Source organism: Dendrobates tinctorius, unplaced genomic scaffold (assembly GCF_039654945.1).
Source record: "Dendrobates tinctorius isolate UK_male_01 unplaced genomic scaffold, ASM3965494v1 ptg000002l, whole genome shotgun sequence".
In the NCBI taxonomy this organism is placed as follows: Eukaryota; Metazoa; Chordata; class Amphibia; order Anura; family Dendrobatidae; genus Dendrobates; species Dendrobates tinctorius.
In genome coordinates, this window is record NW_027361670.1 from 978,455 (window position 1) to 997,316 (window position 18,862).

Consider the following 18,862-nt stretch of genomic DNA (forward strand, 5'->3'; position numbering starts at 1 on the left):
TTTCTGTCTGTGGCAGCCAGCCCCACGCTATAATATAAATATATAAGGCACAATGTACAGGAATGCTGGGTAATAACCAATATGGCGGTCAGAGTGTCAGGATCGGCAGCGGCTCGGTTTTCTGTTACCCAGGTGACAATAAGCAATGCACGTGTGACAGCCGGCAGCACCTGGACAGGCTGCATTACCCAGCAGCAGGAGCTGCACTCCATTAACCCCTTACTCGTTTTTTATTATCAAATAATTTAATATAAAAATGAAGGAACATCAGAAGAGATGAGAATATACAGCTATATACAGGGGTGTACAGATCCCGGGGGGCACCAGTCTCCAGTAACAGCGGACCACCACCTGTGGTTGCAGGTTACAGGGTCAGCCGGGAGTCAAAGGTCAGTGCTGCAATGTGGCGGGCAGCTGGAGGTAAGACCACTCGCTGGCACAAGAGCGGAGGTCATGGGACCATCATAGTCCTACAGTTCCTCCTCTATTATCGGTGGTCTCCTGGGCTTTATTATCGGTGGTCTCCTCCGTTCTATTATTGGTGGTCTCCTCCGCTCTATGACAGGCGGTCTCCTGGGCTTTATTATCGGTGGTCTCCTCCGCTCTATTATTGGTGGTCTCCTCCGCTCTATGACAGGCGGTCTCCTGGGCTTTATTATCGGTGGTCTCCTCCGTTCTATTATTGGTGGTCTCCTCCACTCTATGACAGGCGGTCTCCTGGGCTTTATTATCGGTGGTCTCCTCCGCTCTATGACAGGCGGTCTCCTGGGCTTTATTATCGGTGGTCTCCTCCACTCTATTATTGGTGGTCTCCTCCGCTTTATTATCGGTGGTTTCCTCCACTCTATTACAGGCGGTCTCCTCGGCTCTATTACAGGAGACCTCTTCTGCTTTATTACAGGCGGTCTCACAGGCTCCATTACAGGCATTTTCCCGGGCTTTATTACATGTGGTCTCCTCCGCTCTATTATACTGTAGGTGGTCTCCCGGGCTCTATTATCGGCGGTCTCCCAGGTCAGCTGTTGGAACGGCCCATTGTAAGCACAGGTTTCCAGTCTTGTGCCCAGCTGGACATGGCAGCCTCCAGCGTCAGCGGGCGGCACAGAGCGGGCCACCTGGCGGCATAGAGCGGGCCACCTGGGCCAGCGTCATGGTGGCTGTAGGTTCACAGTCATGGTAATGCACAATGTCCAATGATCAGATGCAGATTCTCAGTAGAACGGCGCTGAGCCCCCCGAGACCTTCTCAGCCGGGACAATCTGCTGGAGACTGGACAGGATCTTCTTCTGGTGCCCGGCCAGGGTGACCCCGATCCTCAGCAGGTCCCTGAGGGAAACAGAAGTCACATTTCATCAGTCCTCCCCCTGCCTCCATCATGGCTGCTGCGCTCTCCAGCGCCCCCCAACCAATATCACAGTCACGTACTCTGTGGTCATCTGTCGCACTCGGCTGAAGGTGGTGAAGCCGGCATTTCGGAATCCTTCTTCATATCTTCCCATTTTGATGGCATGGAGCCACTCGCCCACGGAGGAGAAGGAGGAGTAGTGGGGCGTGCGCTGGTCCAGGAGGGGCTGCGAGGATCTGGATGCAGAGAGACGGACAAGGCTGACGTTACACAATACAATCCCCCCATTATCTCCACTACGCCTAGAAACTTCCTGCGCTTCCTGCTGACCCTGGAACACTGACCTCCAGCCTGACCTGCAGAGCAGAACTCACTTCCTGTTCGGAACCGGTTAACTCCTGCCCTCCCATCACCCCATACCTCAGATCTCCTTAACGTGGCTGCCAAAAATGTCTGACTGCTTATCATTACACTTATGGAATTGTCCTCTCGCAATACTCTTGTCAACAGTCTCCTTAAACCCACTGCTCCCTGAAAAGATGCATTTCCGTCCTACACAGCAGCCCCTCTTACCCAGGCAGCTCGCGTGCCGTGATCTTCAGGCTGGCTGGGTTGCGGATGAGTTTGTCCAGCGCACTAACAATCTCAGTAAAGCGAGGACGGGCGGCTCGGTCGCGCTGCCAGCAGTCCAGCATGAGCTGGTGAAGAGCGGATGGACAATCCGGGGGAGCGGGCAGCCGGTAATCCTGCTCTATAGCATTGATGACCTGAGGGAATCAGATGGCACATTAGTCCCTACACTGGAGGTCCAGTCCCACCACCCACAGACACCAGCTCATGGACTCACATCTTGATTGGACATGTCCCAGTAAGGACGTTCTCCGAAGGACATGACCTCCCACATGACGATCCCGTAGCCCCAGACGTCACTGGATGAAGTAAACTTGCGGAAGGCAATGGCTTCTGGAGCCGTCCATCTGATTGGTATTTTACCACCCTGAGAAAAGCGTGAGCGTGAGAGGTGGAGAAAGCTCCATATTATGTTATGTCCCATCCCTCGCCCCAACCCCAAGTCCAGAATCTCCATAACCCCCATCATACAGAACACCCGTGTAGAGCCCAACCTCCCGAACCCCCGGCCTCTTCTCACCAGGCAGGACGTGTACGTTGGGTCAGTCGATCCCTCTTGCAAGAATCGGGACAATCCAAAATCTGACACTTTACAAACTAAGTTACTGTTCACCAAAATATTTCGTGCTGCCAGGTCTCGGTGAACATAATTCATCTCTGCCAGGTAGCGCATGCCCGAGGCGATCCCTCGTAGCATCCCCACTAGCTGGATCGGGGTAAACTGTCCATCATTTTGCTGCAAAAACACAAAAAGTTTTAGGGTTATCCTGTAATAGGCCCCATAGCTCCAACGTCCTCCGACAGACCGTCCTCCACCCATCCCAACCGTCTTCCGACAGACTCTCCATCACCAACCAGAACAGTCATCAGACAGACCGTCCACCACTCACTCCAACCGTACTCCAACAGAACCTTCGCTACTAACCCCAACTGTCCTCTGACAAGACCCTCCGCCACCCCAACCGTCCCCAGACATATTCCACTCTTACAACCCACCTCAACTGCTCCGACAGCACTTCCACCCACCCATAACACTCTCCGACAACCCCTCTCTCAACCCAACTACCCATAACAGACCCTCCTCCACTCATCCCAACCGTCCGACACTCACCCCGACAGTCTTACGACATATCCCTCGCTTACCACCCACCTCACCCGCTACGGCTCCACCCACTCCAACCACCCTCCGACAAACCCCTTTCTCTCAAAACAACTACCTTCTGACAGACCATCCTCCACCTTCCCTCCAACAAACCCCTCTCCCTCAACCCAACTTCCCTCCAACAAACCCTCCGCAACCCACCCCAACTGTCCTCAGACCCTCCGCCACCCACTCCAACTGTCCTCCGACATATCCCACTCTTACAACCCACCTCAACTGCTCCAACAGCCCCTCCACCCACCCTCTGACAAACCCCTCTCCGTCAACCAAACTTTCCTCAGACAGACCCTCCTGCACCTGTCCCAGCCCTTTTCCGACAGACCCTCTTTTACCAACCCCAACTGCCCTCTGCCCACCTAATCTCTGACATTTCCCACTCATACCATCTCCCCATCTAACAGACCTTTGGCAGACCCTCGACCATACCAACTTTACCCTGAACGACCCTCCACCACATCAATCGTCCTCTGACAGACACTCCTACATCTTGACCACCCTCAGACAGACCGTCCTCGACCACCGTCTGACAGTCCTCCTCAGACAGACCCTCCTTCGACCACCCAATCATTCACTGACAAACGCCACTCGTGACAACTGTCCTCCGAAAGACCCTTCTCCACCCACCTCAACCGCCATCTGACAGGACCCACTTTCACTCACCCAACCAACCTCAGATAGTCTGCGCTCCATCTACCCCAAGCATCCTCAGACAGCTTAAGCTTAAACTTCCCAATTGTCTTCTGACAGACCCCTCTCCCACAACCCAACAGTTCTCTGACAGGCCCTTCACTCACCCTTAGAAAGGAGTCCAGGGCACCATTTTCCATGTACTCAGTGATAATCATGACAGGACAGTTATTGGTGATGACTCCTTCTAGGTGGATGATGTTGGGATGCTGGAACTGTCCCATGATACTGGCCTCGCTCAGAAACTCCCGACGTTGGCGCTCGGTGTAACCACCCTTTAGAGTCTTTATAGCCACATAATTTTCCTTCTTCCCAGGGACCTTTAGACGCCCCCGACAGACTTCTCCAAACTCCCCTGCAACAGACCCTCAGTCAGCGTGCAGCCCTTCTATGACATCCCTCAGTACAGATCTCCTCAAGCCTCCCACATCTACTCACCAGCACCAATCACCTCTTCAATCTTCACATAGGAGGCATCGATCTCTTTAGCAAATTCTCTCACAGCCTCATTGGGGTCTTCATAGGTGAACGGATCGATGTACAGTTTGGTGTCTGAAAAAGACCATGACCATTAATGGAGACTCGGGCAACGTTCGGACTCAGCCACAGAAATCCTTCGGGACACTTAACAGGATGGAGGGGACATTGAAGGGCTCCAAAGAGATACAAATAAGACGGCAGAGGACACATCAATATCACCAGAAGAACGAGCTGGAAGCCCTGAAGGAAGAGACCTCCATGCCCAACGGAGACTTACTGTGTCCAATGAGGTACTGGCCGGGCTTGTCCGAGTACTCCGGCTCCTTGCTGCTTCCGTGCTTCCTGTAGAGAGAGGGAACTATGAAGGCCGCGTAATCATCACAGAGCCACGCCGAGCGGACATAATACGACCACACCCCGTAATCATCACAGGGCCACGCCGAGTAACTCTAAGTATACATAATATGACCACACCCGGTAATCATCACAGGGCCACGCCGAGTAACGCCAAGCGTACATAATACGACCACACCCCGTAATCATCACAGGGTCACGCCAAGAGTACATAATATGACCACAGGGCCACGCTGAGTAACGCTAAGTGTACATAATATGACCACACATGGTAATCATCACAGGGCCACGCTGAGTAATGCTAAGTGTACATAATATGATCACACCCCGTAATCACAGGGCCACGACGAGTAACGCTAAGTGTACATAATATGACCACACCATGTAATCATCACAGGGCCACGACAAGTAACGCTAAGTGTACATAATATGACCCCACTGTGTAATCACAGGGCCACGCTGAGTAACGCTAAGTCTACATAATAGGACCACAGCATGTAATCATCACAGGGCCACGCCGAGTAACGCTAAGTGTAGATAATATGACCCCACCGTGTAATCACAGGGCCACGCTGAGTAACGCTAAGTGTACATCATAGGACCACACCCCGTAATCATCACAGGGCCACGCTGAGTAACGTTAAGTGTACATAATAGGACCACATCCCGTAATCATCACAGGGCCATGACGAGTAACGCTAAGTGTACATAATACGACCACACCCCGTAATCACAGGGCCATGACGAGTAACGCTAAGTGTACATAATATAACCACACCCCGTAATCATCACAGGGTCACTCCGAGTAACGCTAAGTGTACATAATACGACCACACCGTGTAATCATCACAGGGCCACGCTGAGTAACGCTAAGTGTACATAATAGGACCACACCGTGTAATCACAGGGCCACGCCGAGTAACACTAAGTGTACATTATATGACCACACCCCGTAATCATCACAGGGCCACACCGAGTAACGCTAAGTGTACATAATATAACCACACCCCGTAATCATCATAGGGCCACGCCGAGTAACGCTAAGTGTACATAATATAACCACACCCCGTAATCATCATAGGGCCACGCCGAGTAACACTAAGTACATAATAGGACCACACCCCGTAATCATCACAGGGCCACGCCGAGTAACGCTAAGTGTACATAATATGACCACACCCCGTAATCATCACAGGGCCACGCCGAGTAACGCTAAGTGTACATAATATGACCACACCATGTAATCACAGGGCCACGCCGAGTAACACTAAGTGTACATAATACGACCACACCCCGTAATCATCACAGGGCCACGCCGAGTAACGCTAAGTGTACATAATAGGACCACACCCCGTAATCATCACAAGGCCACGCCGAGTAACGCTAAGTATATATAATATGACCACACCCCGTAATCATCACAGGGACACGCCGAGGAACGCTAAGTGTACATAATACGACCACACCCCGTAATCATCACAGGGCCACGCCGAGTAACGCTAAGTGTACATAATATGACCACACCATGTAATCACAGGGCCACGCCGAGTAACACTAAGTTTACATAATAGGACCACACCGTGTAATCATCACAGGGCCACGCCGAGTAACGCTAAGTGTACATAATATGACCACACCCCGTAATCATCACAGGGCCACGCTGAGTAACGCTAATTATACATAATATGACCACACCCCGTAATCATCACAGGGCCACGCCGAGGAACGCTAAGTGTACATAATACGACCACACCCCGTAATCATCACAGGGCCACGCCGAGTAACGCTAAGTGTACATAATAGGACCACACCCCGTAATCATCACAGGGCCAAGCCGAGTAACACTAAGTGTACATAATAGGACCACACCGTGTAATCACAGGGCCACGCCGAGTAACACTAAGTGTACATAATAGGACCACACCCCGTAATCATCACAGGGCCACGCCGAGTAACGCTAAGTGTACATAATAGGACCACACCATGTAATCATCACAGGGCCACGCCGAGTAACGCTAAGTGTACATAATATGACCACACCATGTAATCACAGGGCCACGCCGAGTAACACTAAGTGTACATAATACGACCACACCCCGTAATCATCACAGGGCCACGCCGAGTAACACTAAGTGTACATAATAGGACCACATCCCGTAATCATCACAGGGCCACGCTGAGTAACGCTAAGTGTACATAATAGGACCACACCCCGTAATCATCACAAGGCCACGCCGAGTAACGCTAAGTATATATAATATGACCACACCCCGTAATCATCACAGGGACACGCCGAGGAACGCTAAGTGTACATAATACGACCACACCCCGTAATCATCACAGGGCCACGCCGAGTAACGCTAAGTGTACATAATATGACCACACCATGTAATCACAGGGCCACGCCGAGTAACACTAAGTTTACATAATAGGACCACACCGTGTAATCATCACAGGGCCACGCCGAGTAACGCTAAGTGTACATAATATGACCACACCCCGTAATCATCACAGGGCCACGCTGAGTAACGCTAATTATACATAATATGACCACACCCCGTAATCATCACAGGGCCACGCCGAGGAACGCTAAGTGTACATAATACGACCACACCCCGTAATCATCACAGGGCCACGCCGAGTAACACTAAGTGTACATAATAGGACCACACCCCGTAATCATCACAGGGCCAAGCCGAGTAACACTAAGTGTACATAATAGGACCACACCGTGTAATCACAGGGCCACGCCGAGTAACACTAAGTGTACATAATAGGACCACACCCCGTAATCATCACAGGGCCACGCCGAGTAACGCTAAGTGTACATAATAGGACCACACCATGTAACCATCACAGGGCCACGCTGAGTAACGCTAAGTGTACATAATAGGACCACATCCCGTAATCATCACAGGGCCATGACGAGTAACGCTAAGTGTACATAATATAACCACACCCCGTAATCATCACAGGGCCACGCCGAGTAACGCTAAGTGTACATAATAGGACCACACCATGTAATCATCACAGGGCCACGCCGAGTAACGCTAAGTGTACATAATAGGACCACACCATGTAACCATCACAGGGCCACGCCGAGTAACGCTAAGTTTACATAATAGGACCACACAGTGTAATCATCACAGGGCCACGCTGAGTAACACTAAGTGTACATAATATAACCACACCCCGTAATCATCACAGGGTCACTCCGAGTAACGCTAAGTGTACATAATACGACCACACCGTGTAATCATCACAGGGCCACGCTGAGTAACGCTAAGTGTACATAATAGGACCACACAGTGTAATCACAGGGCCACGCCGAGTAACACTAAGTGTACATAATAGGACCACACCCCGTAATCATCACAGGGCCACGCCGAGTAACGCTAAGTGTACATAATAGGACAACACCCCGTAATCATCACAGGGCCAAGCCGAGTAACGCTAAGTGTACATAATAGGACAACACCCCGTAATCATCACAGGGTCACTCCGAGTAACGCTAAGTGTACATAATAGGACAACACCCCGTAATCATCACAGGGCCAAGCCGAGTAACGCTAAGTGTACATAATAGGACAACACCCCGTAATCATCACAGGGTCACTCCGAGTAACACTAAGTGTACATAATAGGACCACACCCCGTAATCATCACAGGGCCACGCCGAGTAACGCTAAGTGTACATAATAGGACAACACCCCGTAATCATCACAGGGCCACGCCGAGTAACACTAAGTGTACATAATAGGACAACACCCCGTAATCATCACAGGGTCACTCCGAGTAACGCTAAGTGTACATAATAGGACAACACCCCGTAATCATCACAGGGCCAAGCCGAGTAACGCTAAGTGTACATAATAGGACAACACCCCGTAATCATCACAGGGTCACTCCGAGTAACACTAAGTGTACATAATAGGACCACACCGTGTAATCATCACAGGGCCACTCTGAGTAACGCTAAGTGTACATAATATAACCACACCCCGTAATCATCACGGGGCCACGCCGAGTAACGCTAAGTGTACATAATAGGACAACACCCCGTGATCATCACGGGGCCATGCCGAGTAACGCTAAGTGTACTTAATATAACCACACCCAGCAATCATCACAGGGCCACGCCGAGTAACGCTAAGTGTACATAATACGACCACACCCCGTGATCATCACGGTGCCACGCCGAGTAACACTAAGTGTACATAATAGGACCACACCGTGTAATCACAGGGCCACGCCGAGTAACACTAAGTGTACATAATACGACCACACCCCGTAATCATCACAGGGTCACTCCGAGTAACGCTAAGTGTACATAATACGACCACACCCCGTAATCATCACAGGGACACGACGAGTAACGCAAAGTGTACATAATAGGACCACACCGTGTAATCACAGGGCCACGCCGAGTAACACTAAGTGTACATAATAGGACCACGCCGAGTAACACTAAGTGTACATAATACGGCCACACCCCGTAATCATCACAGGGCCACGCCGAGTAACACTAAGTGTACATAATATGACCACACCCCGTAATCATCACAGGGCCACGCCGAGTAACACTAAGTGTACATAATAGGACCACACCGTGTAATCACAGGGCCACGCCGAGTAACGCTAAGTGTACATAATACGACCACACCCTGTAATCACAGGGACACGCCGAGTAACACTAAGTGTACATAATACGACCACACCCCGTAATCATCACAGGGCCACGCTGAGTAACGCTAAGTGTACATAATAGGACCACACCCTGTAATCATCACAGGGACACGCCGAGTAACACTAAGTGTACATAATACGACCACACCCCGTAATCATCACAGGGCCACGCCGAGTAACGCTAAGTGTACATAATATGACCACACCGTGTAATCACAGGGCAACACCCCGTAATCATCACAGGGCCACGCCGAGTAACGCTAAGTGTACATAATACGACCACACCCCGTAATCATCACAAGGCCACGCCGAGTAACACTAAGTGTACATAATAGGACAACACCCCGTGATCATCACGGGGCCACGCCGAGTAACGCTAAGTGTACATAATATAACCACACCCCGCAATCATCACAGGGCCACGCCGAGTAACACTAAGTGTACATAATAGGACCACACCGTGTAATCACAGGGCCACGCCGAGTAACACTAAGTGTACATAATACGACCACACCCCGTAATCATCACAGGGTCACTCCGAGTAACACTAAGTGTACATAATACGACCACACCCCGTAATCATCACAGGGACACGACGAGTAACGCAAAGTGTACATAATTGGACCACACCGTGTAATCATCACAGGGACACGACGAGTAACGCTAAGTGTACATAATAGGACCACACCGTGTAATCACAGGGCCACGCCGAGTAACACTAAGTGTACATAATACGACCACACCCCGTAATCATCACAGGGCCACGCCGAGTAACACTAAGTGTAAATAATAGGACCACACCGTGTAATCATCACAGGGCCACGCCGAGTAACGCTAAGTGTACATAATAGGACCACACCGTGTAATCACAGGGCCACGCCGAGTAACACTAAGTGTACATAAAACGACCACACCCCGTAATCATCACAGGGCCACGCCGAGTAACACTAAGTGTACATAATAGGACCACACCGTGTAATCATCACAGGGCCACGCCGAGTAACGCTAAGTGTACATAATAGGACCACACCGTGTAATCACAGGGCCACGCCGAGTAACACTAAGTGTACATAATACGGCCACACCCCGTAATCATCACAGGGCCACGCCGAGTAACACTAAGTGTACATAATATGACCACACCCCGTAATCATCACAGGGCCACGCCGAGTAACACTAAGTGTACATAATAGGACCACACCGTGTAGTCACAAGGCCACGCCGAGTAACACTAAGTGTACATAATAGGACCACACCGTGTAATCACAGGGCCACGCCGAGTAACGCTAAGTGTACATAATACGACCACACCCCGTAATCATCACAGGGCCACGCTGAGTAACGCTAAGTGTACATTATAGGACCACACCCTGTAATCATCACAGGGCCACGCTGAGTAACGCTAAGTGTACATAATACGACCACACCCCGTAATCATCACAGGGCCACGCCGAGTAACACTAAGTGTACATAATACGACCACACCCCGTAATCATCACAGGGCCACGCTGAGTAACGCTAAGTGTACATAATACGACCACACCCCGTAATCATCACAGGGCCACGCTGAGTAACACTAAGTGAACATAATACGACCACACCCCGTAATCATCACAGGGCCACGCCGAGTAACACTAAGTGTACATAATATAACCACACCCCGTAATCACAGGGCCACGCCGAGTAACGCTAAGTGTACATAATATGACCACACCGTGTAATCACAGGGCCACACCCCGTAATCATCACAGGGCCACGCCGAGTAACGCTAAGTGTACATAATACGACCACACCCCGTAATCATCACAGGGCCACGCCGAGTAACACTAAGTGTACATAATATAACCACACCCCGTAATCACAGGGCCACGCCGAGTAACGCTAAGTGTACATAATATGACCACACCGTGTAATCACAGGGCCACGCCGAGTAACGCTAAGTGTACATAATAGGACCACACCGTGTAATCATCACAGGGCCACGCTGAGTAACGCTAAGTGTACATAATACGACCACACCCCGTAATCATCACAGGGCCACGCTGAGTAACGCTAAGTGTACATAATACGACCACACCCCGTAATCATCACAGGGCCACGCTGAGTAACGCTAAGTGTACATAATACGACCACACCCCGTAATCATCACAGGGCCACGCCGAGTAACACTAAGTGTACATAATATAACCACACCCCGTAATCACAGGGCCACGCCGAGTAACGCTAAGTGTACATAATATGACCACACCGTGTAATCACAGGGCCACGCCGAGTAACGCTAAGTGTACATAATAGGACCACACCGTGTAATCATCACAGGGCCACGCTGAGTAACGCTAAGTGTACATAATACGACCACACCCCGTAATCATCACAGGGCCACGCTGAGTAACGCTAAGTGTACATAATACGACCACACCCCGTAATCATCACAGGGCCACGCTGAGTAACGCTAAGTGTACATAATACGACCACACCCCGTAATCATCACAGGGCCACGCCGAGTAACGTTAAGTGTACATAATAGGACCACACCGTGTAATCACAGGGCCACGCCGAGTAACGCTAAGTGTACATAATAGGACCACACCGTGAAATCATCACAGGGCCACGCTGAGTAACGCTAAGTGTACATAATACGACCACACCCCGTAATCATCACAGGGCCACGCTGAGTAACGCTAAGTGTACATAATATGACCACACCCCGTAATCATCACAGGGCCACGCCGAGTAACGCTAAGTGTACATAATAGGACCACACCGTGTAATCATCACAGGGTCACTCCGAGTAACGCTAAGTGTACATAATAGGACCACACCCCGTAATCACAGGGCCACGCTGAGTAACGCTAAGTGTACATAATATGACCACACCCCGTAATCATCACAGGGCCACGCCGAGTAACGCTAAGTGTACATAATAGGACCACACCCCGTAATCATCACAGGGTCACTCCGAGTAACGCTAAGTGTACATAATAGGACCACACCCCGTAATCATCACAGGGCCACACCGAGTAACGCTAAGTGTACATAATATAACCACACCCCGTAATCATCACAGGGTCACTCCGAGTAACGCTAAGTGTACATAATACGACCACACCCCGTAATCATCACAGGGCCACGCTGAGTAACGCTAAGTGTACATAATAGGACCACACTGTGTAATCATCGCAGGGCCACGCCGAGTAATGCTAAGTGTACATAATACGACCACACCGTGTAATCACAGGGCCACGACGAGTAACGCTAAGTGTACATAATACGACCACACCCCGTAATCATCACAGGGCCACGCTGAGTAACGCTAAGTGTACATAATACGACCACACCCCGTAATCATCACAGGGCCACGCTGAGTAACGCTAAGTGTACATAATAGGACCACACCGTGTAATCATCACAGGGCCACGACGAGTAACGCTAAGTGTACATAATATGACCACACCGTGTAATCACAGGGCCACGCCGAGTAACGCTAAGTGTACATAATATGACCACACCGTGTAATCATCATGGGGCCACGCCGAGTAACGCTAAGTTTACATAATATAACCACACCCCGTAATCATCACAGGGTCACTCCGAGTAACGCTAAGTGTACATAATACGACCACACCCCGTAATCATCACAGGGCCACGCTGAGTAACGCTAAGTGTACATAATAGGACCACACCGTGTAATCATCACAGGGCCACGACGAGTAACGCTAAGTGTACATAATATGACCACACCGTGTAATCACAGGGCCACGCCGAGTAACGCTAAGTGTACATAATATGACCACACCGTGTAATCATCATGGGGCCACGCCGAGTAACGCTAAGTTTACATAATATAACCACACCCCGTAATCATCACAGGGTCACTCCGAGTAACGCTAAGTGTACATAATACGACCACACCCCGTAATCATCACAGGGCCACGCTGAGTAACGCTAAGTGTACATAATAGGACCACACCGTGAAATCATCACAGGGCCACGCTGAGTAACGCTAAGTGTACATAATATGACCACACCATGTAATCATCACAGGGCCACGACGAGTAACGCTAAGTGTACATAATACGACCACACCCCGTAATCATCACAGGGCCACGCTGAGTAACGCTAAGTGTACATAATAGGACCACACCGTGAAATCATCACAGGGCCACGCTGAGTAACGCTAAGTGTACATAATACGACCACACCCCGTAATCATCACAGGGCCACGCTGAGTAACGCTAAGTGTACATAATAGGACCACACCATGTAATCATCACAAGGCCACGCCGAGTAACGCTAAGTGTACATAATATGACCACACCCCGTAAATCACAGGGTCACTCCGAGTAACGCTAAGTGTACATAATATGACCACACCATGTAATCATCACAGGGCCACGACGAGTAACGCTAAGTGTACATAATATGACCACACCCCGTAAATCACAGGGCCACGCCGAGTAACGCTAAGTGTACATAATATGACCACACCATGTAATCATCACAGGGCCACGCCGAGTAACGCTAAGTGTACATAATATAACCACACCCCGTAATCATCACAGGGTCACTCCGAGTAACGCTAAGTGTACATAATACGACCACACCCCGTAATCATCACAGGGCCACGCTGAGTAACGCTAAGTGTACATAATAGGACCACACTGTGTAATCATCGCAGGGCCACGCCGAGTAACGCTAAGTGTACATAATACGACCACACCGTGTAATCACAGGGCCATGACGAGTAACGCTAAGTGTACATAATACGACCACACCCCGTAATCATCACAGGGCCACGCTGAGTAACGCTAAGTGTACATAATAGGACCACACCGTGTAATCATCACAGGGCCACGCTGAGTAACGCTAAGTGTACATAATATGACCACACCCCGTAATCATCACAGGGCCACGCTGAGTAACGCTAAGTGTACATAATATGACCACACCCCGTAATCATCACAGGGCCACGCTGAGTAACGCTAAGTGTACATAATACGACCACACCGTGTAATCACAGGGCCATGACGAGTAACGCTAAGTGTACATAATACGACCACACCCCGTAATCATCACAGGGCCACGCTGAGTAACGCTAAGTGTACATAATAGGACCACACCGTGTAATCATCACAGGGCCACGCTGAGTAACGCTAAGTGTACATAATAGGACCACACCGTGTAATCATCACAGGGCCACGCTGAATAACGCTAAGTGTACATAATATGACCACACCGTGTAATCATCACAGGGCCACGCTGAATAACGCTAAGTGTACATAATATGACCACACCCCGTAATCATCACAGGGCCACGCTGAGTAACGCTAAGTGTACATAATATGACCACACCATGTAATCATCACAGGGCCACGCCGAGTAACGCTAAGTGTACATAATATGACCACACCCCATAATCATCACAGGGTCACTCCGAGTAACGCTAAGTGTACATAATACGACCACACTGTGTAATCATCACAGGGCCACGCCGAGTAACGCTAAGTGTACATAATACGACCACACCGTGTAATCATCGCAGGGCCACGCCGAGTAACGCTAAGTGTACATAATATGACCACACTGTGTAATCATCGCAGGGCCACGCTGAGTAACGCTAAGTGTACATAATATGATCAGCTGACTGACGGGCCGGAGCTGACAACCTCTGGCATTCCATGCGCAGGTTGGCTGTCAGCAGGAATTCGGGGATGTTCCTAGTCACGTACCTCACACACACCACGGCAATGATGACGACAATGACAATCAGGACAGCGCCTACCCCCACCGTCCCGGCAATGAGCTCCACCTGCGGCTGGGCCTTTTCTGGGTCTGGAAGAAGAAATGCCCCTATAAGTATACGGGAAGGTTACTGGGGTCTGCACAGGCCATGTATCATGAATACTTTGCGGACAGCTGCCCCCAACTTACCCAATGGCAGCGTCTGGAACACACTTTCTCCGCTGAACGCCCCGTATCCGGCCTCCGTCCTGGCCCGCACCTGCACAGTGTACACGGTCCCCGAGCGCAGTCCCGGCAGCTTGGCCTCATTACTGGTGGTCTTCAGGAACATGATGAGCGGCTTCTCCTGATCCTATGCAGGGAACCTCAGTTACTGTGGCTCCGCGCCTCGTCTGCGCGGCAGAGACCCCCACCAGTGCCCACCTCACCTTTTCATAGTATTTGACCTCGTAATCCAGAATGTTACCCCTGTGTGGAGACTGTGGGGGCGCTGCTGGGCTCCACCTCAAGGACAAGGAGGACGCCGAGGCGGCCATCTGCTGGATACCAGTCACCGCGTGAGGGACTGCAGGACGGAGAATGAAGGGGTTAACCCCTCGTTCTAGAAAGGCCTGGATACACAAATGCCGCAGTATTAGGACTCACGGTCACGGTCGATGGTGACGTTCAGCTCCTCGCCCATCGCTGCTGCACCATTACGTTCCGACACGCCATTCAACGCCAGGACCCGGAAGTTGTAGATGACTTGTGGGCGGAGGCCGGACACTCGCAGTTTACGTTCTGTCAGCTTTTGGGGTCTCGGTGTGAAGGAGAGGCGGCTGCAGGACACCCAGCCCCCGCCCGCAGCGTACTCCCAACACTGCACCTCATAGTACAGGTCCAAGCGTCCCCCAGAATCAAGGGGCTCGCTCCAATCCAGATCGAGGGCCGATCCGTTCACACTGGAGACAATGCTGCGAGGAGAAGATGGAGGCTCTGCGGGAGAGAAATAACGGATCATCCCTGTGTGGGTCCACGCTGCCGCGGAGTGAGGGTCTCCGAACACCAGGGTACTTACTGGTGCAGGTCGCAGTCACGGGGTCCCCGGGGGCACGAAAATACCCCGCCTTACAGATGCACACCGTTGCGCCGGCAGTGGTCGAGAGGCTGTTCTGAGGACACATCTGGCAGGATAACTCGCCAACATTCGGCTTAAAATATCCAGGCAGGCATACTACACAGAGAAAGAGTGCAAGCTCCTCAGTCAAGGACAGGTCATGTCTCACTACAAGGATAATACAAGATCAGAAACAGCGCCACTCGTGTCTACAGCCTGCTTCTGGTACTGCAACTCACTGCACACCTCAATAAGAGAGTACCGCTCACTGGTGCGATACCGCTGAAAGGGGTAAGCGGTCGTGGTCTCTTTGATTCTGCGGATGGAGAAGGGGTAAGCGGTCGTGGTTTCTTTGATTCTGCGGATGGAGAAGGGGTAAGCGGTCGTGGTCTCTTTGATTCTGCAGATGGAGAAGGGGTAAGCGGGGGCGGTCTCTCCGATTCTGCGGATGGAGAAGGGGTAAGCGGGGGCGGTCTCTTTGATTCTGCAGATGGAGAAGGGGTAAGCGGGGGCGGTCTCTCCGATTCTGCGGATGGAGAAGGGGTAAGCGGGGGCGGTCTCTTTGATTCTGCGGATGGAGAAGGGGTAAGCGGGGGCGGTCTCTCCGATTCTGCGGATGGAGAAGGGGTAAGCGGGGGCGGTCTCTCCGATTCTGCGGATGGAGAAGGGGTAAGCGGGGGCGGTCTCTCCGATTCTGCGGATGGAGAAGGGGTAAGCGGGGGCGGTCTCTCCGATTCTGCGGATGGAGAAGGGGTAAGCGGGGGCGGTCTCTCCGATTCTGCGGATGGAGAAGGGGTAAGCTGGGGTGGTCTCTCCGATTCTGCGGATGGAGAAGGGGAAAGCGGGGGTGGTCTCTCCCATTCTGCGGATGGAGAAGGGGTAAGCGGTGGTGGTCTCTCCCATTCTGCGGATGGAGAAGGGGAAAGCGGGGGTGGTCTCTCCCATTCTGCGGATGGAGAAGGGGAAAGCGGGGGTGGTCTCTCCCATTCTGCGGATGGAGAAGGGGGAAGCGGCGGTGGTCTCTCCCATTCTGCGGATGGAGAAGGGGAAAGCGGTGGTGGTCTCTCCCATTCTGCGATTGGAGAAGGGGAAAGCGGGGGTGGTCTCTCCGATTCTGCGGATGGAGAAGGGGTAAGCGGGGGTGGTCTCTCCGATTCTGCGGATGGAGAAGGGGTAAGCGGGGGTGGTCTCGGATTATGCAGAGAAAGAAGGGTTAAGCGAGCGGTAAACTCTCTGAATCTGGAGCAGTGGTCTCTGATTCTGCAGAAGGAGGGTGGTTAAGCAAATGGTGGTCTCTCTGGTACTGGTGGAGGGAGAAAGATTAAGCGAGCGTTGGTCTAATTTATACTGGTAGAGGAAGAAGTGTTAAGCCAGCAGGTGGCACTTTGTACAGCTGAAGAGCTAAGGGGTAAGCGAGTGCTAGTCTCTCTGATACTGGTGGAAGGAGGGTTAAGTGAGCGGTAGTCTCTCTGATACTGGTGGAAGAAGGGTTAAGTGAGCGGTGGTTTTTCTGATACTGGTGGAAGGGTTAAATGAGTGGTGGTCTCTGATACTGGCGGAAGGATAAGTGAGCGGTGGTCTCTCTGATACTGGTGGAAGAAGGGTTAAATGAGTGGTGGTCTCTGATACTGGTGAAAGAAGGGTTAAGCGAGAGGTGGTCTCTCTGATACTGGAGGAAGAAGGGTTAATCGAGCAGTGATTTCTCCGATTCTGTAGAGGGAGAGGGGTTAAGTGAGCAGCGGTCTCTCTGATACTGGTGGAAGAAGGGTTAAGCGAGCGGTGGTCTCGGATACTGGTGGAAGAAGGGTTAAGCGAGCGGTGGTCTCTGATACTGGTGGAAGAAGGGTTAAGCGAGCGGTGTTCTGATACTGGTGGAAGAAGGGTTAAGCGAGCAGTGGTCTGATACTGGTGGAAGAAGAGTTAAGCGAGCAGTGGTCTGATACTGGTGGAAGAAGAGTTAAGCGAGCAGTGGTCTGATACTGGTGGAAGAAGGGTTAAGCGAGCAGTGGTCTCTGATACTGGTGGAAGAAGGGTTAAGCGAGCAGTGGTCTCTGATACTGGTGGAAGAAGGGTTAAGCGAGCAGTGGTCTCTGATACTGGTGGAAGAAGGGTTAAGCGAGCAGTGGTCTCTGATACTGGTGGAAGAAGGGTTAAGCGAGCAGTGGTCTCTGATACTGGTGGAAGAAGGGTTAAGCGAGCAGTGGTCTCTGATACTGGTGGAAGAAGGGTTAAGCGAGCAGTGGTCTCTGATACTGGTGGAAGAAGGGTTAAGCGAGCAGTGGTCTCTGATACTGGTGGAAGAAGGGTTAAGCGAGCAGTGGTCTCTGATACTGGTGGAAGAAGGGTTAAGCGAGCAGTGGTCTCTCTGATACTGGTGGAAGGGTTAAGCAAGCAGTGGTCTGATACTGGTGGAAGAAGGGTTAAGCAAGCAGTGGTCTCTGATACTGGTGGAAGAAGGGTTAAGCGAGCAGTGGTCTCTCTGATACTGGTGGAAGAAGGGTTAAGTGAGGAGTGGTCTCTGATACTGGTGGAAGAAGGGTTAAGCGAGCAGTGGTCTCTCTGATACTGGTGGAAGGGTTAAGCAAGCAGTGGTCTGATACTGGTGGAAGAAGGGTTAAGCGAGCAGTGGTCTCTGATACTGGTGGAAGAAGGGTTAAGCGAGCAGTGGTCTCTCTGATAC

General features: G+C 51.2%; 2 protein-coding genes across 3 annotated transcripts in view; both read right to left on the reverse strand.

Annotated features, from left to right (window-relative positions):
* Positions 1-226: 226 nt before the first annotated feature.
* EPHB4 (EPH receptor B4) overlaps positions 227-18,862 on the reverse strand; it is a 75,598-nt gene continuing 56,962 nt past the window's right edge. The window contains exons 4-16 of one of the 2 annotated variants that reach the window (XM_073573843.1): positions 16,144-16,299; positions 15,732-16,061; positions 15,515-15,651; positions 15,276-15,438; positions 15,074-15,176; positions 4,582-4,646; positions 4,263-4,376; positions 3,932-4,179; positions 2,496-2,711; positions 2,193-2,342; positions 1,919-2,112; positions 1,426-1,581; positions 227-1,326 (exon numbers count right to left, since the gene is read on the reverse strand). In XM_073573843.1, coding sequence (XP_073429944.1) covers positions 1,212-1,326; positions 1,426-1,581; positions 1,919-2,112; positions 2,193-2,342; positions 2,496-2,711; positions 3,932-4,179; positions 4,263-4,376; positions 4,582-4,646; positions 15,074-15,176; positions 15,276-15,438; positions 15,515-15,651; positions 15,732-16,061; positions 16,144-16,299 — 2,147 coding nt within the window. In that variant the 3' untranslated portion in view covers positions 227-1,211. Of the gene's footprint in view, positions 1,327-1,425; positions 1,582-1,918; positions 2,113-2,192; positions 2,343-2,495; positions 2,712-3,931; positions 4,180-4,262; positions 4,377-4,581; positions 4,647-15,073; positions 15,195-15,275; positions 15,439-15,514; positions 15,652-15,731; positions 16,062-16,143; positions 16,300-18,862 lie in introns of both variants that reach the window. The other variant, XM_073573809.1, reaches the window with a different exon arrangement.
* Positions 16,321-17,444, reverse strand: LOC141088228 (uncharacterized; the record flags this gene model as incomplete). The annotated part of the gene is made up of 1 exon (XM_073574249.1): positions 16,321-17,444. A coding segment is annotated over one exon (1,053 nt), but the record flags the coding sequence as incomplete, so codon positions are not given.